General features: G+C 54.1%; 5 protein-coding genes across 6 annotated transcripts; 1 reads left to right on the forward strand and 4 right to left on the reverse strand.

The window, feature by feature from the left end:
* Positions 1-5,753: 5,753 nt before the first annotated feature.
* Positions 5,754-6,476, reverse strand: IUM83_07999 (Gamma-aminobutyric acid receptor subunit beta-3; the record flags this gene model as incomplete). The annotated part of the gene is made up of 1 exon (XM_067932344.1): positions 5,754-6,476. The coding sequence occupies one exon, from the start codon at positions 6,474-6,476 to the stop codon at positions 5,754-5,756; it is 723 nt and encodes a 240-aa protein (XP_067783029.1).
* A 2,571-nt stretch (positions 6,477-9,047) lies between these two features.
* On the forward strand, positions 9,048-9,977 carry IUM83_08000 (rab family protein; the record flags this gene model as incomplete). The annotated part of the gene is made up of 4 exons (XM_067932345.1): positions 9,048-9,078; positions 9,155-9,349; positions 9,433-9,466; positions 9,536-9,977. 4 exons carry the CDS (start codon positions 9,048-9,050, stop codon positions 9,975-9,977), a joined length of 702 nt encoding a protein of 233 aa, XP_067782903.1.
* Positions 9,978-10,062: 85 nt separating this feature from the next.
* IUM83_08001 (putative delta-1-pyrroline-5-carboxylate synthetase) lies at positions 10,063-11,034 on the reverse strand (the record flags this gene model as incomplete). Of its 2 annotated transcripts, none has more annotated exons than XM_067932347.1 (1): positions 10,063-11,034. In XM_067932347.1, the coding sequence occupies one exon, from the start codon at positions 11,032-11,034 to the stop codon at positions 10,063-10,065; it is 972 nt and encodes a 323-aa protein (XP_067782905.1). The 2 variants fall into 2 exon arrangements, with proteins under 2 accessions (XP_067782905.1, XP_067782904.1); XM_067932346.1 differs by having other exon boundaries at positions 10,063-10,884.
* Positions 11,035-12,139: 1,105 nt separating this feature from the next.
* IUM83_08002 (putative delta-1-pyrroline-5-carboxylate synthetase) lies at positions 12,140-13,096 on the reverse strand (the record flags this gene model as incomplete). The annotated part of the gene is made up of 1 exon (XM_067932348.1): positions 12,140-13,096. The coding sequence occupies one exon, from the start codon at positions 13,094-13,096 to the stop codon at positions 12,140-12,142; it is 957 nt and encodes a 318-aa protein (XP_067782901.1).
* Positions 13,097-20,106: 7,010 nt separating this feature from the next.
* On the reverse strand, positions 20,107-23,295 carry IUM83_08003 (reverse transcriptase; the record flags this gene model as incomplete). The annotated part of the gene is made up of 3 exons (XM_067932349.1): positions 20,107-21,842; positions 21,920-22,129; positions 22,560-23,295. 3 exons carry the CDS (start codon positions 23,293-23,295, stop codon positions 20,107-20,109), a joined length of 2,682 nt encoding a protein of 893 aa, XP_067782902.1.
* Between the last annotated feature and the right edge of the window lie 1,768 nt (positions 23,296-25,063).

Consider the following 25,063-nt stretch of genomic DNA (forward strand, 5'->3'; position numbering starts at 1 on the left):
GGCGCTAAGTACGCACAGACCAAAGTGGCCCCTCCCAAATGGCTACCCCGCAGGAGGAGGACACTTTCCTGCACGACTGCGAGCACTTCGAGCGCGTGTACCAGCGCCGCAAGCGCCGGTTGCTCGCGCTCCAGCAGCGTCGAGACGTGTCGAAGGACCGCCTCTTTCTCGTCGGCGACCAACGACCCTGGCGAGTGTTTCAACATGGCTACAGTTCCGGGAAACTTCAACGTCGGCAGCTGGTCTTCGAGCACAGCCGAAGTTTCCCAAAGTTGCACGAAGCGTGCGCCAGCGGCGATCGAGAGCAAGCTCGACTGCTTATTAATTGTCAAGGGGTTTGTGCGTTAGAACGAGATTCGTGCGGCAGAATCGCACTGCACCACGCCGTCGTAAATGAACAAATCAAAGTTGCCAAGAAGTTGCTGCGACGGCGAGATGCCAAGCTGCAAGTTCACGTTCGAGACAATTCTGGGCGGGCTGCTCTCCATTTTGCACTAGGGAAAATGGAGTTATTAGCACTGCATCGACGTAAAGGGCTGAGAGTTCCGGCATTGGTGACTGCAGAGATGAGAGCGGAGAACAGGCGGTATCGGCGACTGTGGGAATTGTCGGACAGAATGCTGGAGATGGTTGGTCGGAAAGTGTTGGAGGGAGAATTGGCTATTGACGGAAGAGATATTGAGGGTTTGAAAGTGCTGGACATGCGCTGCCGTGGTGACGCCTGGGATGTGTGTCGGTCCGGAGACGTGGAGCGGCTGGAGATGATCGTGAAAACTTACGGCTGTTCGACGGATTTGGAGTTGAGTGAGTTAAAGCGGACACTACTGCACGAGGCCTGTGAGAATCAGCAGCTGCAAGTCGTACACTTCTTACTGTCCACTTTGGGAATGCCAGTGTTAGTGCAGGATACGTCGGGCGGGACGGCGTTGCATTGTGCAGCACGAAGAGGCTTCCTTGACGTCTGCCAGTTGTTACTTGGGAAATCGCCAGGAGATTGTAGTGAACCGTTGAATGAAACTGCAGAGCAACTCGCGCTTATTCAAGATGTTCGTGGTAGAACTGCGTTGCATTGGTGCTTGCTTGGACCTAGTGATTCACTGGCACGACTGGAAGTTGGCGTGCTGTTATCGCAATCATGTCCAGCCACACTACACATTCGTGACCATGACGGTGTATCCCCGCTACATCTTGCTATTTGGCGGGGAAATCTCGAGTTGGTTCAGCAATTCATTAGTCTGGGTACGAATGTGTGCTGGTCTTCTTCTAGCGGTCCTCCACTGTGCCGTGAAGAGTATCCCGAGAAAGCGCCATGGGCACCATGTGGCATTTCCTTTCAGCACCGCCGCGTAAGAAGATTAAAACAAGATGAACCGACTAGTGCGTCGATTGATAAAGCACCGGATGCTTTTGATAATGACGAATCTTGCAAAAAGGGGGCACCCGACTGGGATAACGTACAGCATCCAGTAGAAACATTGTGGTATTGGACACAGCAACGGCGATCATCTATGTCTGAGGAGAAGACAGCTGCATTGACATCAGAGGCGATCGGAGATGCTGAAGAAATTCTCGCCGAAGACGAGTTAGGCTGCCGGAAATACGGTGGGATTTGTGATCACTGCAAGATCATTGCCACAAACAGCGCTAAGGATTCGAGGTCTACGTGTAGTGTCAACCGATTCCAGTTATCGCCGTTATTACTTGCAATTCGAGTTTGCGCGTTGAATTGTTCATTGTTGGATCATCGAATCAAAATTATCGAGCTACTTCTAGTGAACGGTGTGAATCCTGACGAACCGCATAACGATGGTTGTACAGAACGTGTATGTTCAAGCACGCTTACAGCTCTGGAAGAAAGCCTCCGTGTCTTTCCTCGGTATCCTCAAATACTGTCAGTGCTGCTTCATCACGGAGCTGAACAAATTAGTGTTGACTTCATTGAACGATGGCGTTTTTCACTAAGTTCAACAGATGCAAAGAAGGTGGAAAATGCATTGTGCGCACTGCTTGCGCTTGATAATATCGCTCGCAGTCGCGAGTTTGTGGTCATGCTCTTTGTTCGGAAGTATTTTTGCACGTTGCGTGGATTGCTAGAGTTGTGGTCACAGATGGCATCCAACTTCAGTTTGGTGATGGATTCAGCGGTGGCTGATGACGGTAAAATTATATACTTATCAGGAGGCTCTCCATGGCAACTGATCCATGAAAAATTGCTGTCTTTGAGGAATAGAAGGAGGAAACCTGAGGTTGTATACACTATTGACACCGAGCACCTGGAATATTTGTGCGGACAATTCTCACTCATCGAGCGAGACAATGGCGATGTTGCTACACTATTAGAGCTTCTTGAGTACTGCGTTAGTCAGTACTTTCAGCAACAAAAATATCTATGCACTTCCGCCGGGTATGCGACAAATGCTACAGCAGAAAATTTGCCCGCGGAATGTGAACGTATCCTACACCTTTGTATTCGAATTATCTTTAAGCGCTGGAAAACGATTGAGAAAGGTGGTCAAAGTATGAAGTCGAACGTGGCCACTTGGCTGCAACCTACAATTTTTCTCGGATATTTTGAGTGCGCTTTGGTTCTCCTTGAAACGTTAAATCGGCTGGGAGGCCGATGCGGTTTACTGGACACTGTTTTCGAGTTCTACGCTTCAGCAATAAACCATCGAGGATATCAAGGTCGTACAATACCCTGCTACCATCGAGAGTTTTTAGTAATCTGCACTGAAAATCTGTTGACACCCAAGCGCGGTACTAGTACGACGGGTCCAGACCAACCTCAGTCGGATGAAGTAGCCTCCGTCCGATCATTAGTGTACATGTGTAGCTTCAATATGGCTCTCCACCTCATCAAAAGCTGCTTTAACGTGGTGTTTCGAGACGGCATCATGCTCCCAACAATGAAAACAATTCAAGTGGGTGGAAAGACAATGGTGCAGTGGATTGCTTCTCACGCTCGAGTCGATATCATGGAGTGGCTTCTGGCCACGATTCCAGAAGGGCAAGAGCGCGTCTCATACTGGATCGATTTTGTTGCTGCATCGGCAACTCGATTTTCCGTTTGTGAAGAAGGAGTCGAGGATGCCTCCAGCTTTGTGGGCAAAATATTTACAGCTTATCAGAATCGTGTTCAACAGCACATCAGTATAAGCGATCGTATAGACCTGCTTCTAAATTTGATGATAAAACACGTAATCCCGAACGACAGTGTTGAGCTTACAACACGATTACTAGACGCTTCGAGGACAATGAACATTTCGAATGTAAGCGACACAGGATGTATCACGCGTGCATTGAAGGAATCACCTGTTCTCCACAGTATAGCTCGATGGGGTGCTGTACGGATTGCTGAGTATTGTCTGTCTGGACGGTGTTCAATCGATGACACAGAGAGCGACCGTATAAATTTGCAACAGATATTCGTCGATCAAGTTCAGAAACGACACGAATTAGATGAATGCACTCCGCTAGAGTTGTGCCGATTGCTGGGACATAACCACCTGTACAACCTGCTAACAGTTGGAGTGCTGCAAGCGAGTATTTCGCCATTGAAGACCAATGCAGACACAGAAGAAGTGGTGTTCGATGAGCCTGAAACCGCGATCGACAGTGATGCAGAAGAGGAATCGACTACACATTGGCAAGTCGGTGTTCTTCGCAGCGTTCTCGATACCAATCAAAAAATGTTGGCGGAAAACATGAAACAAGGAGAAGCCTTCAATGGCTATCGACGCTGGACAAATCTGCAAGATGACTGGATGTGTGCGGTGGCGCTGAATCAAGTGTCACACTTGCAAGCAATGGCGATAACACGCCCTCAATGTATCGGCCCAGACACTTTCGTGTATACATTGATCACCACGGCCGTAAAATATGCCTCACTGAAGTCTTTGAAGTGGATTGTGGAAGCAAATGCCCCCGTCACCAAACACTTGACAGACACAGAAAGTGTTGAGTGCATCTACGCTGCAGCCAAGCATCCAGGCGACGTATATGCAAAGATGACGTTGTTGCTTTTAGAAAACCAGCTCAGTCCTGGACGTTTGGCCGGCGATGGAATGGGTATACCTCTACTGCATCGTGCAGCTTGCTTCTCCAATGCGTTTCTTGCATGCCGTATCATGACGATGCTGTTAGAGAGGAGCGATTGTGACGTGAACGCCCTGGATGCCTTTGGAAACACCGCTGTGACGTATGCACTTGCAGCCGGACGCTTGCACAATGTGTGTTTCCTCATTCAGAACTTGAAATGCCGACTGGAGGCTGAGTACGAAGGCCAAGCATGCTTTTACTACGTGCTCCACCTCGTCCCGTCCTTCGCCTCTCGAGTGATAGTGCGGATGTTGTTGACTGCAAAGCGAGACCGCGCATTCCTCCACTGCGATGCCGTTAACAAGACTTGCGGTTGCAAAAGCTACGAGCACCCTCGAGACAACGAAGGTGATAGCCGATCATTGTGTGGCTTTTGCGGCCATGAATCCTCCAGCCACCGCACCATGCCGCTTCCGTCGTGGTTTCGAGACCAGTACGACACGTACATCGCTGCGCAGATTTCAGCCCGGGAACGTTCACGCTCAGATGATGAAAGCAGCGACAGTGATGGCGAAACGCCCCGGCACTATCTAACGGACGGCGACTGTGGTGCTGCTGGTGACGAAGACGAGGAAACAGTACTTGAAGACGGCCGTGGGCGCTTGGACGTTGGTCTACTGAGGCGAATAACCGTGCTCCGATATGACGACCTCCTTCAGGCCAACGGACTCGCCGTTGCTGCTCAGATAGATGAAGAAACAGTCACCGCAAGTTCAGATCATGTGCTGGGCGATAACTGCAGACCGACTTGGAATAGCTCCACCGAAATCGAGCGTGTTGCGGAGGAGAGCTGCACAATGCAAGAGACACCGGTTCAAAGTGCTGCCGCTGGTATTTTGCAACGAGATGCAGACAAAAGCGTTGGTTTGAACGGTACGTGCTCACGTCGACGAGATGCAGCCAGCGGTGCGAGGTTCTCGGACTACCCGTGGTGGTTACGATCAGAGCTTGCGATGGTTCACTCCCCGCGGTGTCTTTGTCAGCAGTCTGCATTCGTGACCAGCCCGACGCAACTTTTGCACGTTGCAGTGTGCCGATGGCTGCGCCACGCTGCGGTCGTCCATAGGCAACAGCACCACACAGCTCCGATGAGAGACTTTGGCCCATCTTGTTCCTCTCCTGGCGTAACGGAGAGCGCGATTGTCGCGTTAGCCTCCGTCCAACCGGTCTTCGAGCATTGGCGTGACGTTGCGCGGTTAGATGCGCGATTGCCCGCTAAAGCCGTTGCTAGCCCGCCCACGCGAGTTCTTAGCAGCGTACTGTTCCATTGGCAGCATGGCAAGGAGTTCCTCGCCTTTCAACGCTGGAAGAACCACCGCACGAGCGCTGAAGTCACGCACCATCGCCTCGCATCGCGCCTAGAGCAAGTCGCCGCTGACATGCGTCGCAATCGGTTCGCAACGCTGCTGCTCCGCCAGCAGCAGCTCCAAGACTCGACACGGGACCTCATGGTGACGCCGCCACGACAACACTATCCCGAGTAAAAATGTACAGTGGTCGTTCAATATTAATTCCATTCTTCACGCTACTTCACCTCCTTCACCTCTGCTCTCTCACACCTAAAAGAACTATCACTATCTGTCGATTCGTCCTGCTGTCCCCTTATCCCGCCACCTCTCGCGTATTGGGCTCCACCAGTCCGCACCGCCTTGAAACTATAGGTCGTCCATCTCAAAGACGCTTCCGTAGCGGTGCACGTGCTCGTCTTCCTCGGGACCAACGCTGCCGTCCAGGTCTTCTTCATCCTCGAGCACTGTGTCGGCTGTGGAGGTCATGGACGACTCGGATCTGTACTTGAGCAGGCGTCGCTCGTCCACCGAGTGGTCGCTGCTGGCGCGCGCCCTCGTGCCGCACTCCTTCAGCTGGCAGTTGTTGGCCTCGAACGACTCGCGCGACTCGAACGAGAGCTTGTAGTTCCAGAACTCGTCCCAGAGCCTGGCCTCGCACTGGGATTTGCTCAGATGTTGAAGTTGCTCGGCGTCCACGCCGTGCGTCATGTGGTCGCCCAGGCCGCCGGCGGCGCTGTAGCGGCGCTGGGCCTCGTGGTGCTGCGGGATGGGCACGGGCGGCGAGCAGGGCATCGGCGCGGGGCATTGGCCGCTCGTGAAGGACGCCGCGCGGCGCACGAGCCGCTGCTGGCGGTAGAGCCAGTAGGAGCCGCCGGGCTGGGCGTCGTCGTCCTCCTCGTCGTCGTCCTGCGCCACGGCCTTGGGCAGCGGCGCGTCCACGTCGATCGGCGGGGGCAGCAGCCCCATCTTCTGCAGCTCCTGCTTCTCGAGCTGCACGGCCTGCTTGAGGTCCATCTGGAAGCCGTGGCTCAGGCCGGCGGCGCAGCGGCGCAGCCCGGGCTTGGCGTCGATGCTGCGGCTGCGCTGCATGGGCGGGCGCGAGCTGCACGTGGAGGTGACCATGGTTGTGCTCAGAAAAATCTTGTTCGGAGCTGCTCGCTGCGGTTTCTGAAGTTTTGACACGCAACACTTCAACGTGTGGGGGGAGGAGTGTGTGTGTGTGTGTTGATTTGTGTGGATGTATTCTCGGGTCTGAGGGTATCAACCTCGAGGAGAAGCTCGTCGAAGCGTGGCAAAATTGACTGCGGCGGGTGTGCAGCGCCGACCGGGTCCGTTTCGATGTGAGCGCTAGCCTGCCGTTTGCTATCTGAGCTCAGAGCGGCCCGGGGCGAAGGAGAGGCGCAGACGCGGGCGGCTTCTTTTTTATTGCGGCTGTTCGCGTGTCTTTATCGGACGTAAGCGGGAGCATACTCAAAGCGAGTGCCGCGTTGCGTTTTCCAATGTGAAACCTGGGGCGGAAGGCTTCGAGAACCTGCGTGCCTTCAAGTCCCCAAGCAGCGCCCCTCCTGGGCGGGGCGGCGTTCGTTGAAGGCGAGCGGCGCGGACTCGTCTTGCTGGCTGTAGTGCAGCGGATTTTATCGAGCCGGTCGGCGGCCTGCCTGCCGGCGTGCCTCCCAACATTACATGTACTACGGTGCTTCTTGTGGCTCCGGACGCAGTGATTTTTATCGCGATCGCAAAGATTTGAGAACACGTGTAGTTTCGCGCGCGCGGATTGGCCAGATTCCTGCGACTTTTCATGAGCATCAGCGCGAAATATCACCAAATCGTCCAGGAAAAGCTGAGTATTACTGCCCCACCAAGCACAAAGACAGCAGACACCGGGTGGCTGCGCTCGCTGCTAGGGACTTGTACGCGTCCTCGGTTGTGGTCCTTGTCAGACATGGCGCGGCTGCAGCTGGCCGCCACATGCTTGCGGTTTCCTCCTTTTCGCGGCATCTGCAGCCGCGTACGACAATGGGCGGATCTCATGCTTGTAATCCTTGTACTCCGTGCCGCGGGTGTGCCGCGGGTTGCTGGCGCTCGCAGGGAGCAGCTCAGCGTGATTTGAGGCGCCTCTGGCTCCACCCTTTCACCCTGAGGAACTTACGGTACGCGAATCGAGAGATTCAACGAGGCAGCACGCTACAAGAGCATGGGGGAGCGCAGCCTTCCTAACGCTAGCCGCCGCGGCGCGGATAACGCGGAGGTCTTGGCGAGGGCGCTCGGCCCATTTCTGCCGATCAGGACGCAGTGTTAAAAATGTTCGTCAATCTTGGCGGATCGCACAAATTGACAATGCGCGTCGAATATGAGTAACGAGTAACGGCCGCGCGAGGAGGGGCTCCTCGCTGGATCATCGGAAATGCTAGCGCTTTGCCATTCGTGTCGACCTTGCCGTGTGGACGGCAGGCGTCAAGCCCGGATCCATGACCGGTGCCGCCCGGAGCTGGCGATTGGCAGGAGGCCGCTCCGGCCAGCGGCCACGCACGCACGCAACGGGTCAAAGCTAGCGGGCGGGCTCCGCTGGCCTGTCTACCGTTCCATTATCCAAGGCCACCCGTCGGGGCTTCATGTGCATTCATCCATCGCCGATGGCAGGAGGCCATGAATACACACCGCCAGGTGATCGCTGCGGACTGCGCTCTCTAAGTGGAATCTGGGCGCAGCGGCATGTTGCAGCAAGCCGAGAGACTCGGCGAGCCGGCATACAAAGCGTAAGCCCCTCTCTAAACTGCCAGTTGAGGAGCGCAGGAATCTCTGCAACGCAACAGCGTATAAAGCTGCCTGCAAACCGAGTTTCGCACAGACCCAGTCGAGCTCTATAAGTGTAGGATAGATTGTTGAAGCCTCTCCAACTGTCGTTTCCCATGTCGCAGCACACCCTCCCCTCCCCAACCGTAAAACTACGGTACGCCCTCCGCAGAAAAACGCACTTACGCGGACTCGACACACGGTGCCACATCATAACCGGAGAAACTGTACCAGCCGAGCGGTACCATTCTGACGTCAGCACAGCACAAATGCATACCAGTAAATGCAGAAGGCAATAAATGGAGAAGGCAATAAATGCAGAAGCGTCACCATGCGAGTCGTTCCAAACACGCGGACAGATGCGAGCAGCCCGCCGCGACGTCCTCCATGAGTTCTCGCTCACCAACAGCGCCGCAAACGGGGCCAGCGACCAGTGGCGCAGCTGCTGGTCCAACACTCCGCTCCACCGAGGTGTCACTGCCGACGCACGATGAGAGAATATCGGTTACGCGGTCAAAATTCTCCCGAGCAGCAAATGCCTCGATGACTCCAGCCTCGTCGAGAGCGTGACGATGCTCGACACGCGAACCCGGTAGACAAAAATCGGATCGTGTGGCGGCGACTGCAGGACGGGCCTGGCCTTTCTTGACTCTGAGGGCAGTCCCGTTCACAGGAATACTCGACTCTGTTGGACCGAACGACGCTCGTGGCAATGCAACTAAATGCAGTATCTAGTGGATACGAATATTGCGAGTCGCAGTCTGTACCGCAAGCAGGGTACCATTTTGTCGCGAAACGGTTTGGCCCAAAAAAGACAACAATCTCGCCAACCTCACCCCACCGCAAACTTTGTCGAGCGTCGACACCATGGACCAGCACTACGACGAGCTGTACAAAGGTGTATATGCTTTGGCCGCATGCGATACTTGTCACTGCTGTTGATTAACTACTACGTGCTTTGTGTTGCCAACCAGTGGTGCTCGTGGGTGACCCGGGCGTGGGTAAGACCAATTTGCTAGCCACCTTCCTCGCTGCAGACTCCGTCAATGAGAATGGCGTCTCGCCCTCCTTCTCAGCTGTGCGGAAACCCACAATTGGCGTGGAGTTTGCCACCGCTATTGTGTGCCATCCCAACGGCAAGCGCCTCAAGGCGCAGATCTGGGACACAGGTACCCAGTTCTCGTACCTAACTACATCGTGAAAGAATTTTTGCGCTAATGTGTGGTTGCCACGTTGATGCCGTTGCTGTTAGCCGGACAAGAGCGCTATCGCGCGATCACTAGCTCGTACGAATCCGGTTGTACATTATACATTTTGTGATTTCAAGAGGGACTAACACTTGCTGCTGCTCACAGGCACTACCGCCGAGCAGCAGGGGCACTCATCGTATTCGATGTGACCAGCCGCGAAACATTCATCAACGCCCAAGAACATTGGCTTAAAGAGCTTAAAGCTGCAGCGGGTCTCAGCACCACACTGACAAGCTGCATCATGCTCGTAGGCAACAAGGTGGACTTGGAATCACCACAGGCGATTCTGGACACAAACTACGTCGACCAGGAGCAGCACGAGGCAGCGGCCACAACTCTTGGTATCATGCACCGGCGTGCATCTGCCAAGACCTGCCACAATGTGCGTCAAGCGTTCAAAGATCTTGTGATCGCGATTTACAATGCCGACAAGAGCAAAACTCAGCGACCCGACGCACTCCCAACGATTCAGCTGGACCAGCGAACTCCAGTATTGCAGCAGTCTACCCCGAAAAGCCTGAGACTTGCGAACAACAAATGCTGCTAGGTAATCACAATAGTTAGACAAAATGCACCTCGAGTATGCATCAACCGGCGTGTAACCTCTATACACACGCTGTCATCAAAGCGGTCTACAGTTTGCTGAACGAGTTTCGAGCTTGTTTAGCGATTCCAGAGTACAGTGGGTCGATGTGTTGCTCCTCCGTAGCTGCATCTCCGATAGGCTTCCCGTCTGGCGATATGAACAGCGTTCCTACTTGTTCCCCGTTCAGAATTCGCAATAGCACCCCAGGCTCAGCCTTGGCGATAACAGCCGCACGAACAGCCCCGCTATCCACGGCTCGGATGCACGAGTGCACCTTATCGTTCTGTCCAACCGAGGACACCCTCGATTCTGGCGCAATAAACGGTTTGTCCCCGTGTTGGAATCGCGAGGTTAGCTTCCGATCCTCGTCCGAGGACATCGAGGCCGCGTAGACACCGTCGACGTCAGTGATTAACACCATGAGATCAACGTGCATTTCTTGAGCAAAGAGCGAAGCCAGCGAATCGTTGTCCCATGCCATCTTGTCACCGCTCAGTAGAGGTGCCGTCCGACGCGTGATGACATCGTTCTCGTTGATAATCGGGATGATTCCAACCTCCAGAAGCGTGCGCAACGTGCGCTTCAAGTTCTCGCGGATCTGCGGCTCTCGGAAGTCTGCGTCGGACGCCAGCACCTGCGAGCAGTTTAAGTGATACTGGGCGAAGAGCATCTCGTACAAACTTTGCAGTCCGCTCTGCCCTGCGGCAGCGCACGCCTTCTCGTAGAACTGCACGTTGTCCCCCACTTGACCACCAAGGTGCGACTGCATGGACCCCGACAGTAGATACTGTCGGTGCAGCACCATTTTACCAATAGTGATGGAGCCGCTGGACACGAGAATGATGTTGTGGCCGCGCATGTGCAGCATCGCGATCTGCTCCACGATGTTGCCGATCTGCCCCATGGCCAGCAGCCCCTCGGGCGAGTGCACGATTTCCGTGCCGATCTTGATGAGGATAGTGCAAGCCCGGTTCAAGTCATGGCTAAATTCCCGCATCTTCTGCTCATTGCTAGACATGCTCGCTTGAGTTCGTTGGCGGATATGGCGAGTTCTGGAATGGCAAGCACTGGAGCACGAAGCTTGCTCGCATAGATTAGATGTACTGTGCGATTGGAAGGCCCCATAACCTGGACAAAAGCGGGGGCCATGAACGTTGCTTACATTCATTTGTTAGACCGTGAATCACGTGTCATGAAATTCGGAAAAGCTCTGAGTTTGTCAGATAAAAAAATGGCAACATCTTCCAGATGGCTACCTTGGCTGTTAGTGACATCTGACGTGAAGTATTTCCTCGCGCTTTTGCGTAATACTCCTAAAAACGCTAAAAGAAAACAAAAAGACAGTTCCGATATAACGTTAGTAGGCGAGCTTCTCGTTCTCGTTGCCCTTGTCAGCATCGCCACGGGTACTCTTTTTGCAGTATCTTCAGGTTGTCCGCAATTTTCGAAACCGTTCCACAACGCCCTCCGCAGTTTTATCTCCATACCCAACAATTTTGTAGTGAGAAGGGAGTAATGATAGAAATCGCAGCACTAATATCGGTTGCCCCAATCCAGAACCACCACTCGCGTGGCTGAGGATGTTGGACGAGGAAGATGCTTGGTTGAGAAATGGATGTGAAGGCTCAAGGAACGCTATATTACGTCATCCATTTAGAGAGTTAAGCGCCAATCTTGGCGATCATTTAGAGAATACCCAGAAAGGTAAAGAGGCTTTTGATCAGTTAGAAAACCACTGAAGTGAAATTCATATAGTCCGGCTTGCATGGAAGAAATCCCAGTCAGATAGGGAACGCGTGGTCAGTTAGAGGGGCTCAATTAAGGAGGTGTGACTGTACCAGCCCAACCCTCTTGTGAAACATCGCTCCTCATTAGATTTGGTCGTTTTTTTCTATCCACAATAATAACAATGTTTTTAAACCCAGGGATATTTTCTTTTACCGGCCCGATTCTCTAACCATTGCAAGGCATCCACTTGGTAAAAAGTAAAATGGGAGAGTAAACAGAGTAACTGAATCAGAGCTACATCATTATAGGGGGCTTCGGTGATAAAGACTCAAACCCTTCGATCAATCAAGCGCGTATCGACCAGATAGAGATTACCCACGATAATTAGAGGCACTCTACAGCTTGCTCATGGGATTACGAGCCTGCGGGGCGATGCCCGAGTACAGTGGGTCAATGTGTTGCTCCTCCACGTCGGCGTCTCCGATGGGCTCTCCGTCCGACACGAAGAGCGTGCCCACCTTTTCTCCGTTCAGGATGCGGAGCAGCACGCCCTGCTCCGCCTTGGCCACGACCGCAGCTCGCACGGCGCCGCTGTCCACGGCGCGGATGCACGAGTGGAGCTTGTCCTTCTGTCCAATGGCGCCGACACGGCTCTCGCTGGCGATCAGCTGCTTGTCGCCCCTGCGGAACCTCGAGAGCAGCTTCCGGTCGTCCTTGGCGCCCGAGTAGATGCCGCCCACGTCCGTGATGAGCACCATGAGGTCCACCATCATCTCCTGCGCGAAGAGCGCGGCGAGCGAGTCGTTGTCCCACGCGATCTTGTTCTCGTTGATGAGCGGCGTGGTGCGCCGCGTGATGACGTCGTTCTCGTTGATGACCGGGATAATGCCCACGTCCAGCAGCGCGCGCACCGTGCGCTGCAGGTTGGCGCGCACCTGCGGCTCTCGGAAGTCGGCGTCAGACGCCAGCACCTGCGAGCAGGCCAGGTGGTACTGGGCGAAGAGCATCTCGTACAAGCTCTGCAGGCCGCTCTGGCCGGCGGCGGCGCACGCCTTCTCGTAGAACTGCACGTTGTCGTCCACCTGGCCGCCCAGGTGCGACTGCATGGACCCCGAGAGCAGGTACTGGCGGTGCAGCACCATCTTGCCGATGGACACGGAGCCGCTGGACACGAGGATGATGTTGTGGCCGCGCATGTGCAGCGCCGCGATCTGCTCCACGATGTTGCCGATCTGCCCCATGGCCAGCAAACCCTCGGGCGAGTGCACGATCTCCGTGCCGATCTTGATGAGGATGGTGCGCGCGCGCCGCAGGTCGCGGCCGAACTCGCGCATCTCGGGAGCGCTGGACATGGGCAGGGGGACGACAACGAAGGAGTTCCGATAGGGGAATGACGTCGGTCGGACGGGCTCAAAGGACATGCGCAGGCGCCGTGTGATTGGTCGACGGCGACTTCGCGGCTTTTTCTTCTGGCGTCTGCGACGTGTGAGAAAGGCAACAACCTGTCGAGTGATGATGACTCAACAGGGAGTTGGGTTCTACGGCAGCGGGGCGAATGGATCGAAGCCGAGGGCGCGCCTTGTTGGTTTGTGTATCGGAGGCCTGCCAACGGCGAAGTTGAAGGTTGGGCCTGGGACCTGGACCAGTGGTAAGACATGCAGAGAACCAGGTCCCTGCATGAGAAAGGGGCAAAGACCCGTAGGAGCTGGTAGTAGCTCAACCGCTAATCACTTAATATTTGACAAATTCGTAGGACAATAATCCTATGATGAAGGAAAGGAATTTTATTAGTCAAAATTAACCTAGTCGTTGCGTTTGTGCTCTGGTGTGGATGTTGAAGTCCGAACTTGCTGTTGCCGTACCTCCCTCACAAGCCGAAGTATAGTAGTGATTAACAGCTCTGCTACGCGTCTTTTTCTCTTCGAAGGTGCCAGTTGCAGATAGTCCATTCCTACACGAAAAACTTCCGCTGCCTGCTGCTCAGACATACTCGATGGAATAGCCAATCCAGCCGACACAGCCGCTGCTTGAATGTGCCGAATCATGACCGTCCAGTCAGAGAAAGTTTTGTTCAATGCTTTGCTAAGCAGATCATGTGCTCGAATAGTTTTAAAAGGAGGATATTCTTTGTGGGAATCGCCAAACCACCACAGTTTCCATGCTCCAAATGGACCAGTTTTTGGAAACTCAAAAGACTTCGGAAGTAGATGAAATTTCCCGTCACAGTAGTGTACTGTTCGGCGGTTGTTTGTGTCCCCATCACTCGAGGCTCCTGGCGCTGGAGGATGCGCAATCCCTGCGCGATCAAGTAGTTTATCAATGGTCGATTCGAGCTGATCCTTGATAAAATTTCCAGCTGCAACTCCCTTTTCCTCAATTAGGTTGCTGATTCCTACCAAAAGCACTGGCGGCAACTTGTCAATAGAGTTTTGCATTGCACGTAGCTGCTTGCACAGTTCTACATGTGGCGGAATTCCCGTTGCATTCATCCACAAAGGCGTGCTCACCACTAGTTTAGATCGTAGTTGACTCAATTCATCATCATGTCGAAACAAGTATGTTGAAAGCAGTGGGTGGGTAGCTGGCAATGTCTCTCCGAGGTACTTAGCATGGTAGACGAGAGATGCTACGCACAATTTCAGGATATCTTGAAGAGTGCTAGTGGTGTGAAGTGCGGGGAACATTTCAGCTAAGCAGTTACGCAGACTAGAATCTTGATTGTCTTCAAAATGGAGAGGAAGTATTGAAAAGTCCGCACGATTAAGCGGGAGCCCAGCAACAACACGCCCAAGGTACTGATCTCCAGCTGATTCGTATCGAATATACCGGTCTTGTACAGCACCTAACGACCAGCAAACTCGTAGACAATCACTAGCAATAGAGGGCCCACCGGTCGTCCCGCTGCAGGAAAATGTTGCGACACCTTTTCGAATAGAGTGTGTTCCATAGTGATTCATGCCTGAGCGCTCTGTAACGAGCTTTCTTAAAATTGTTCCAAAACGCGACTTCTGTTGGGACCCAGGAAAACGTGATCCAGGCTGCTGCGTAGGGCGACAAGCTAAGTATATTGCCAGGGCTGTGATCCAGCAGGTTGCAGGGTTGAACCGGTTCGCATATATGTGCCGTGGGTCTTTAGGCCCGCTTCCTTCCTGATTTGTCTTGGACTTATGCATGATGCAACCTACACTATCATCATGCGCGCTTAAGTGCTCGGTGCAAATGGTCTGTACCGATTCAGAACGGCACATGAGATTCCATTGCGTAGTAAGGAAAAAATGCGCAACTCCGGCGTCCTGACGCTCAATAGTTGCATTGCACAACTCCTGGTAAAGTGAAAACGGTAATGGGTCTTTGCGAGACTCGCGCGGGGCTCCCGACTGATACTTTGATGCCTGTAGCCGCTTCAACCCCGAAAAAAAGGTTGACATGCTCTTCTCGCACGAAAGAGGAAGAGGGATCTGCTTCCGACGGTAAAGATCTTTGATAGCACTTCGGTAGTTGTTCAGCGTGCTAACATTCACTGTCTTCCGCTTCTCCACTAGAAACTCTTCAAACTCTTGCTATGTGAAGCGGCTAAGGTCGATCTGGCCGCTTCTGCCGAAAAAATGGCGTGCTTCACTGTTTTTGGTGCTGATGATCCATCGCGATATGGCTCGCAGACTTTCTGCGTATGCGTGCCGAGTTCTCGTTGAAATGCATGCATCGCGTACATCTTGGGCGGTAATGTCTCTACGTGCATTGGTAGCAATCGCCTCATCAACAGCTAGGACTTCGCTCTGCTCATCCGCAGCGAGCACCAAAATGCAGTCTGTCGCAGTCTCCTTAGCTCCTGGAGCAACCGCTGGAGTGGGAATGCTGTCCACGCCCGAGGTGCACTTCGTCCCTTTGTTACAGGGCCTCGGCTTGTCCGTCGTTTGAGACACATCACTGGCATCATCGAGCACAGGGGTGCAAACCGTGGGCTTCGAGCTCGGAATGGCGATGGCATTGACGTCCTTAGCAGTAGTCAAGACGAAGTGGCAGCTGTGGCGGTGTTGGGTGAGCACGTACTGGTCGATGAGTGACGGGTAACTGCTGCGGCCACTGAGGCATTCTTTGAGGCCGTTGCCGAGGTCACGAAGTGCTTGGGAGTGTGGTGAAGCGGACCGCGAGACGAGAAGTGACGAGCACGGCGCGCCAGAGGACCGTTGCCCAGAGTGAAGGAACGCGATCAGTACGGAATCTTCTGCGGAAAGGGGTGAAAGACGCCCCAAACGCCAAGTCTGAGTCGGAGCCGTCATTCAGAGCTCTAGGACGACCTCATTTTAGTGACAACCCGCTTGAATGACCCGTCTCAGGTCTGGGACGACCCCGTCCTAGGAACCCCTGAGACGCGGTCTGGAGGACCCCGTCTCAGAGATCCAGCATCATAAATCAGGGTATGCGTCATCGAAGTAGGGTTAGGCATGGAACCGTAGCTTAGCAATCTTCAAGTAGTCGGTCGGTAGCATAGGATAGGTGTAAGGCTCAGTCCCGAATCTTCTTTGTGCCGCTCAAGTGGATTTCTCCCTTCCGGTCCAAGGCTTCCGAGTGCCGGCGAGCAGAGCCGCCCCGATAACGCGGCCCCCGTCCCTCGGTCGTCGGTGTACTCACCCTCAGACCCGTGCCCAACAGGAGGGACACGTTAAACGATACCGCTCAAGCATGCCCGATAACGCGTCGCTGAAAGCGAAGACCCGTGCTGGCCCCGATAACGCCGCACAAGACCGCGTCGGCCCCGATAACGCCACGCACCCAAAGGACGCGACGCACCGATAACTGCACGTGTTCAAGGGCAAGACAGGAGAAAAGACGGATCAAGGACAAGACCGTCCCAGTAAGGAAGACTTCACGCTCCAAGCTTGAGCTACTCGTTACCCTATCCTGAGATACGCTACTCATGTCTCGGGGAAATATCCGACGCGCCCACCGACAGCGGACGCGACGGGTTTGTGCGAGGACGACTTTGCAGATTTCTGTGAGGGCGCTACTCCACAGGAGTGCTGCCGGAGTGGGTGGTGAGTGATGAGTCGATAGAGAGGCCGTTCTGCATGCTGCGAGACGCGGAGACGGGAGGTGCCGGGATCGATCCCCGCCGAGTGCGGGACTTTCCACGGAGGCCGGAGATAGTCAATATCTTGGACGAGCAGCCACTCCGTGGAGTGGTCCGCCCTGCCAACCCGCACCCCGGTGTGGGATAGTTGGGTGGGCTGGAGGCCCCAAGTGCCGAAAACTGCCCCATAGTGTAATGAGGGGTATCAGAACCCGGTCCCAAAATGGGTCGGATAGCCACAGGCATCCCCACCAGAGCAAGCCTCAAGCCTGGTGTGTGGGTTCTGGTGGCTTAAATCTCTCTGCATGCTGCGTGTGCGGATCGTGCGAGAAGTGCGCGAAGTTGGCTTGGCGTTTGGTGCTCGCGTTTATGCGAATCACTGTCGACTATTTCCCGTCGGATTTTTCTCCGACGAAACACACGCCACTCAAGCATCATACAGCAGCAATACAAACTTCAAGTCATTCGCTTTCTCCTCATTTATAATTGCAGCAAAAACGTAGGCCAAAAATCCTACGATCCAATACAAAGACGTAGATACTGCCTACGAAACAACGACAATCTATTTTATCTTTCCTTCCCTTCTTCGGTGAAGAGCGTTCGACCGTCGGGTTTGGTTCGACGACCAACACGCCTTACTTCCTCCTCAACAGGTACGTGTCTCGATGATTCGGCGATTGAAAGAATGCTGGGCTGCGAGTTGAGACCGTGGTCAGTCCGACGTCGTAGAACTCGTACGACCAGCTCTGCAGTTCTGTGGACATCTTGGCGCAGAAGATGTACTGCACGTCAGAGATCTGCCGATACATTTGGCCCTTTGGCTTGACTTCGCTCCACTATTCGATGTGCAAAACCACCCCACTCTCCATATTGTACACGCCTCGGTGCCTAGGGCAGCCCATTCCGGGGTCTGGGGCGTTGAAGAGAAGTCAACAATGGGGCAGATCAAGTAGTACCGGCTGGTCCACGGGGCGAGTCGCCTTAGATATCAGAGCGATGGTGAACGTTTGGTGCTTCCTGGTGGTGCTGATCTTCGCGAGGCCGTGTTCGAGGAAAATAAGTATTCTCATTCGCCAAATTTCCACACTGAAGCCCTCCAGTGTTCGAGAACAGCGAGTCCGAGACGCCTCTGGCCGCGGGCTTACGTTGAGATGGCTATAGAGAAGTGCCCATGGTATGATTTCGGCTACAAGAAACCGGCAGTCGCACTCCGTTCGCGGGCACCGGCGCGGATTACGCCTCACTGACCGCAGAGAACGCAATATGGAGCATGCGGGACGCCGTGTTCGCTGCGTGCCAGCCAATTCTCCCAGTTCTGATACCGAGTCAGCTCAGAGTATACGAGAACCAAGAGGCATGCGGTTTAAATCAGCCTTTGATCCCCGACTCGCAAATTAAAGCGCTCGGTCAAACAGAAGCGACGGCGATCATCATGACCGTGCCAGTACGGATGAGATCACAGGAGGAGTCAAAGGATGAAGTTGCTGATGTCACGTAATAAGCTGAAAGTCGATGAGTCTTGGGCAACTTGGTAGGTTGAAGGCAAAAGAAAGACTGATGTATTTTGGTTAAGGGAAAGAATGCCGTGCGCTGGTGGTGGTTACCTACGAGCACAGGGGAGAGTAAAGAGTAGTTACTAGCGACTGCTGCGTAGAAGCTGCAGCGAAGCCTGACGTCTGAGGAACGGCGAAGCTGCCGATGCTGTCGTGCTCGTCCGTTGGGAACGGATGCTAGATCCGTTACAGTCCCTCCTGTAGACGAGCTGTTGTCCTCGTGGACGGCAAGCTCGAAAGATATTCGCGAATAAGACCACGAACTTGATTGAGATTGGAGAGCGGTTCCCAAGAGGGTTTGATGCCTGAGTCCATCCAGCAAACACGATACTGCTGGGCACCCTTGCGGCGGCGATGCCCCGTAATGGATCGGACGAGCAAGCCCTCGCTTCCGTCGGCGACAATGACGCGAGGAACTCGATTAACACGACTTGGGTCGTCGTCGTGGACGTAGGGCTTCAAGAGGGAAACGTGAAATTCAGGAAAAAGACGTAATCCTGGAGGTAGCGTGAGCCGATATCGCGAGGGACCTGCCACTGCCTCCACTGTGTAGGGTCCGAGGAATCGTGATGCCAGCTTTCGTCGGCCTGAAGCGCCGATGTGCGCCAGATCGAGGTTCTGGCTGTCGAGTAGGACTTTGTCACCCACAGCGAAGCTCTGATGACGCCGATTGCGATCAAATGCGGTACTCATACGCTGCTGAGCTCTTGCCATCGCGTCCTGGGCTTCGAGTAGGAGCGAACGCTGGTGGTCGACGAATGATACAGCAGCAGGAAGCACATTCTGCTGGGGAATGGTGAGGTCGAGCACGGACCGGGGCTGATAACCGAGGTCCGCTTCGAATGGGGACATGCCGATCGATGCATGTGGACGCGAGTTGTAAGCAAATTCAGCGAAGTGCACGTAGTGGTCCCAGTCAGTCTGATGAGGCCCGATGAAATGTCGTAAAAATTCCAAAACAAACTTGTTCGTCACCTCCGACTGGCCGTCCGTGGCAGGCTGGAAAGCTGAACTGAGCCGAAGCTGAGTATCCTGGAGCTGCATGATGCCAGACCATAGCTTCGAAGTAAATTTCACATCACGATCGCTGACAATCGTCCGCGGGAGACCATGTAGCTTTTGGTAGGACGAGCAAAACAGTTGAGCGATGTCCTTGGCCGTCGCGTCCGTGCGGGTTGGAAGAAAATGCGCGCGCTTCGTCAGTCTGTCCACGATGACGAGGATAGAGTCGAAGTGAGTGTGTTGGGTCTCTGGTAGTTGAACGAGAAAATCCATACTGATGTCGCTCCACCTTCTATCCGGAATATCCAAAGTGTGCAAATGGCCAGGTCGCTTGCCGCGAGGTAGCTTGTTCCGCTGACACCGTTCGCAGGATGCAACGTAGGCTTGAATATCGACAAACATGCGCGGCCAGAAGAATTTCGCCGCCATCAGCAGTCGAGTCTTGTGCTGTCCTGGGTGTCCGCGGGTGACTGCGTCGTGTTCTTCAAAGAGAAGCTGATTGCGAAGCTCTTTGTCCGTTGGAATACACAGTCGACGCGGCGCCGTGGGGTTGACCTGAAAGTACAAAAGGCCGTCTTCTAGGGAAAATTTAGCGAGCTGACGCGAATCCTGTGGGTTATCTTCGCCCAACGCACGAAGAATCGGAGCAAAGTACGGGTCCTCCAGATAACCACGACGACATCGAGTCGGTAAATTTGACCGCGTAAGGCGCTGATACAGTAGCGCGTTGGGCTCCTCATCGGGTTGCGACGTCGTTAAGGCCTGGAGTACTGTTTGGAGGCTCACTGCGCGTGACGTTCTGTCCGACCAGAGTGGGTTCCTCGAAATTGTGTCCGCGACGACGTTGGTGTTGCCAGCCACCCAGCGGAAGCGCGGCTGAAACAGAGAGCTCGTTCAACCAGCGAGCGAGTCTCTGTGAGCACGTTTGTTGCGTGAGCAGGCTCTCGATCGTCTTGTGGTCAGTATTGATGAAAAATGGGCTGTCGAGCAGGTATACCTTCCACAAGCGCATGGCATGTAGTGCCGCCAGCAGTTCCTTCTCGCGAGTCGGGTAGATAACTTCGGCCTTGGACAATTTGCGGCCACCGTACGCGATAATTTTCTCGGATCCATCTTCTGCTAGCTGGAACAAGTAGCCGCCGACAGCAAAATCACTGGCGTCCATATTAACGTGAAATGGTCGAGAAAAGTCAGGATGTGAGAGAATGCTTGGCGACGACAGCCTTGACTTCAGCTCGTTGAACACCCTGGTGTGTTCCTCCTCAAACACCACGGGGTCTCTGCGACCCTTTCCTTTGGTAAGTTCGATGAGGGGCACGCTCAGCTCAGCGAAGTCAGGACAGAAGCGAAGCACGTAAACGCATGTCCCTAGGAAAGACTGCAGCTCGTGCTTGGTCTGAGGAACGGGCCAATTGCGGATCAGCTCCGTCTTAGCGGGGTCCATTCGAACGCCGTCACGGCCAATGCGATCGCCGAGACAGGGGATCTCCTCAGCGCAAAATGTGCATTTGGACAGCTTGATAAAGAGCTGCTGCTCCTTGCACCGCTCGAACACCTGCTCTAAAGCGGCGAGATGGTCGTCGATGGAATCGCTGGGCGTGAAGACGAAAATGTCGTCAAAATACGTTCGGCAGAAGTCTTGTTGGTCGGCGAAAATGTGCTGCACCAAACGGTTGAAGCACGAAGGACTGCTAGACACGCCCATCGGCGTGACTAGGTACTCGTACAGTCCATCGGGCGTAGCAAAGGCTGTAAACGGAATTGAGTCCTCGCGCAGTCGGACTTGGTAGAATCCCCAGAGTAGATCCATGGCGGAGAAAACGCGACCCTGAGCCATTGCACGGTAGATATCGTCCTTGCGCGGGATAGGATTGGCCGGAACTCGCATCTTGGCATTGATTCCTCTGAAGTCGTGCACGATTCGCCACTCGCCGTTCGCCTTCCGAACGCAAAAGGTCGGGGCGCAGTACGGGGAGTTTGAAGGACGAATTATCTTGGCGGCGACCATCTCCTGCGTCCACGCACGTATGGCCTCGCGCATTGCGGCAGATAGGGGGTACTGCTTGCGGTGAACTGGCACGTCGTCATTGAGCTCAATTGTCGCCTCCATTCCGGTGAAGCGAGTCGGCGGTACTGACGGCAACTCCGAGCGGAAAATAGAGTCCTTGTAGCGAATTGCAAGTGGGTACACGGGGTTATCGACGAGATTTTCCCATGTCAGCTTCTCTGGAACCGAAGCATTTTCCTCAGCATTTTCGCCCGCAGTGATGAAGAAGCAGAATTCGTTATCGGAGGCACGCAGCAGTTTCTTGAGCCGGTGACTCGACACCAACCGAGTCATTCCGCGCGCCGACAGGTAACCGTGCTGGTGAATGTAGTTGAGGGAGCCCTGGTCTGTAGCCGAGGGAGCGCGGTGTACAGCCGAGCGGCGCGAGCCCCAGCCGTACGAGCTCGAGCAGGTTGCACGCACTGCTGAAAAGCGAGACGGAGGTCAGTCGAGCGAGGGCGGACCGTGCGTTCGGACCAGTCGACGTCGGGATTAGCCGTACTAAACCACGGCATGCCGAGCAGCACTTCGCGCTTCTCGGGGACGTCCATGACGAAAGCCTCGGTCTCGTAGGGTCCGAAGCCAGCGATCTGAACCGTTATTGTCGTTACTTGCCGAGGAATTGTAATAAACTTGTTGCCGCCCAGTTGAAGCTCCAATGGAATAGGGAAGTCGCGAACAGCGAGTTGAAGCTGGGAAGCAAGCCGTGGGGCTATAGCATTAAAAGAAGCTCCACAGTCGAGAAAAATAGAGCAGACTCGGTCACCAATCGAGCCTGTCTGCTCCAAAAAACCATAAACACCACGTCGCTTGCGGGGCAGTCGAGGGTTGTCCGTCGCGTAGTTGAACGAGTGCGAAGACTTGACCGCGGCGCTAGCAACATGGTTGGCTGGCTCGCCTGCAGGTGTATGGCCACCGCCTACAGGGAGTTGCTCAGCGGGGCGCCAGCCCGCCGAGCCACTTAGTTTTTTGCCGCGCGCGGCTTGCCCTTGTCTGGACAATCCGGCGCGATGTGGCCCTTCACGCCACAGATGTGGCAGATGGCGTTCTTCAAAAACTCGGGATCGTGGCGGCGGGCTAATTTCGGCTTCGTAAATTCGGTCGATGCCGCGGCAGCCTTGGCACTGGACCACGATTGTTACCCGTTGCGCTCTTCGTTGCCGCGGCAGGCTTCCGGGCATCCTCGAAGCGCTGGGCATGCTCAATAGTCTCCCGCAGAGTAGTTGGCACATTCTGGGAGATATGAGTGCTAGTGTCCGGTCGTAGATTCTGCTGGTAGAGCCAGCGCTTCATCAGGTCAGGCAACTCCAGCGAGGATTGGGAGAGTAACAGCATAAACTTAGCTGTATACTCCTGCTGGGTGCCCGTCGCACGCAGGTCATAGAGACGAGACAACAGCTTGTACTCGAAGTCGCTGTCCCGGAAGCGAATCCGCAGCTGTTGCTTGAACAGGTACCAGGTGCGTGGGTGTTCACCAAGCGTTTGTTTGAACTCTCGGTACCAGGACATTACGTCCGTGCCTAGGTATGGCACCACCAAATCTACGAAGCGCGAGTCGTTGCCGTCTCGCTCGGCTGCGTAGCTGCTGAAGTGCTCTTCAATCTGGAAGAGCCACAGCTCCAGATCCTCCTTAGCCGAGCCGTTGAACTTCGGCGGCTCGCCCTTGCTCCTCTGTCGGCTGGCCTTGGCCTGCTTCTCGAAGAGCTCATTCTGTACTCGGGCCTGGTGCTCCAGGAAGGCCTGGAACTGCTGCTGCTGGGTCTGCATGGCCTGCTGCTGCACGGCCATCATCTGCATCATCTGCATCAGCACACTCTGCTCGGAGACTGGAGGTTGGGTTGTAGACGAACCCACCGGAACTCCCTCAGCCGATGGCATGCCGGCCCCTACGGGTGGCGAAGTACCAGTTGTGCCACGCGGCGACGCAGCCGGTGCACTAGAAGGAGCTGGATCATCCATGTCCGTACGAGGTTGTTGGTGTGGGCGGAGGTTGGGCGACTCGTCTTCGGCAGGGCGAGGTGTTTTCATACCCCGTGTTGAAGTTGAAGTGGTCGAAAATAGTCGGGTCCGAAATTAAGAATCCGGTGCCTTGAATTCGGTCGATCAGAGTTTTACTCTAATTTCGAAATTGTCACGTAATAAGCTGAAAGTCGATGAGTCTTGGGCAACTTGGTAGGTTGAAGGCAAAAGAAAGACTGATGTATTTTGGTTAAGGGAAAGAATGCCGTGCGCTGGTGGTGGTTACCTACGAGCACAGGGGAGAGTAAAGAGTAGTTACTAGCGACTGCTGCGTAGAAGCTGCAGCGAAGCCTGACGTCTGAGGAACGGCGAAGCTGCCGATGCTGTCGTGCTCGTCCGTTGGGAACGGATGCTAGATCCGTTACAGCTGAGGTTCCATCGAAACGACTGGAACTCAATGCCTCGTGGGAAAGGAAAGAAGAGGAGCTAGTCTAGTGTGTGTGTGTGTGTGTGTGGGGGGGGATTATTTTTCGTGAGCCGGGATCGTGCGATTCAGCAGTTCCTGGGGTTTCACGGAAAAAAAAATATCGCGCTGAGACGCATGATGGAAACACGCGGGTGGACCTTTTGGTCGATAGTATCTCCGGCCTAGGCAAGTCAACGTTTGGCCAGGCGTACATTCTGAGAAGCAACCGATGATTCGACTTCTACCAGTCCCATATTCTATTGTCACAGCCCACTCCCAATCATAGGATTCAACTTCAACCAGCAAGCGATGTCAAGGGTTCACGGTTGATCGAATGATTCTCGGTCTTTTGCGCCCAATCAAGTCATTCAAGGCGTACTGCACCACCTGTACTGTAGTTCAAGTAAAACTCCAACTCCTGTACTAGATAGACTGAGTGCAGTACTAAAGTACAAATCTACCTCAGCTGCATGCCAAGTTGCCTGCAAATTAAAATCCAGAACTGTTCCGGGCGAAGCACAGCTTTGTATTTAAGCTGGTGTTGGGTGCAGCGCCTCCACCATCCCTCGAACGCGTTCACTACCATTCTATAATATCGCTCAAACTGCCCCTCCTGCACCAATCAATCACGATGACGCTCCCAGTCTAGCCGGTCACGCTTAACAACTTTCGCACGTTTTCGGCGCCTGTATTCGTTCGCTATCACAACCGCGGCAGCACACGCGAAAATCCGAGACAACTTTATTGTGCTAGCCTGTTGGCTGTTGTGAATCACAACTTGTGATCCGTGATCCGAAAGTGGATCACGCTCTTTGGCTCGGATCACCGAGTCATACCGAACCCTCCATTGTAATCAGCCAATCAGCACTTTATAAAGAGGATCATGATCCGAGCATGATCTCGTTAGGAATCGCCTTAGGATAAAGTCGCCCAACTCCACCAACATGTTGCTTTTTTTCGCTATACACTAGCAAACAGTTTGCAAACGTTAGCGTTTGTTATACAGCCAGTGTTTGTGCAAACACTAAGTACACTAGTTCGCAAACAAGTTGCCAGACTTCCATATCTTCCAAATCTGGCCACGAATTCATCGCATGATACTAATACCTGATCGGTTGAGTCAGGAAGACAAACGTTAACTTAGACTATTGGTTTGTAGAGAAATTAGAGCTCGCAGCCGTTGCTCGTAATAACAACCAACTTCAGGATACAGAAAGGAGA

Source organism: Phytophthora cinnamomi (genome assembly GCF_018691715.1).
Source record: "Phytophthora cinnamomi strain GKB4 chromosome Unknown Contig102, whole genome shotgun sequence".
Classification (NCBI taxonomy): domain Eukaryota; phylum Oomycota; class Peronosporomycetes; order Peronosporales; family Peronosporaceae; genus Phytophthora; species Phytophthora cinnamomi.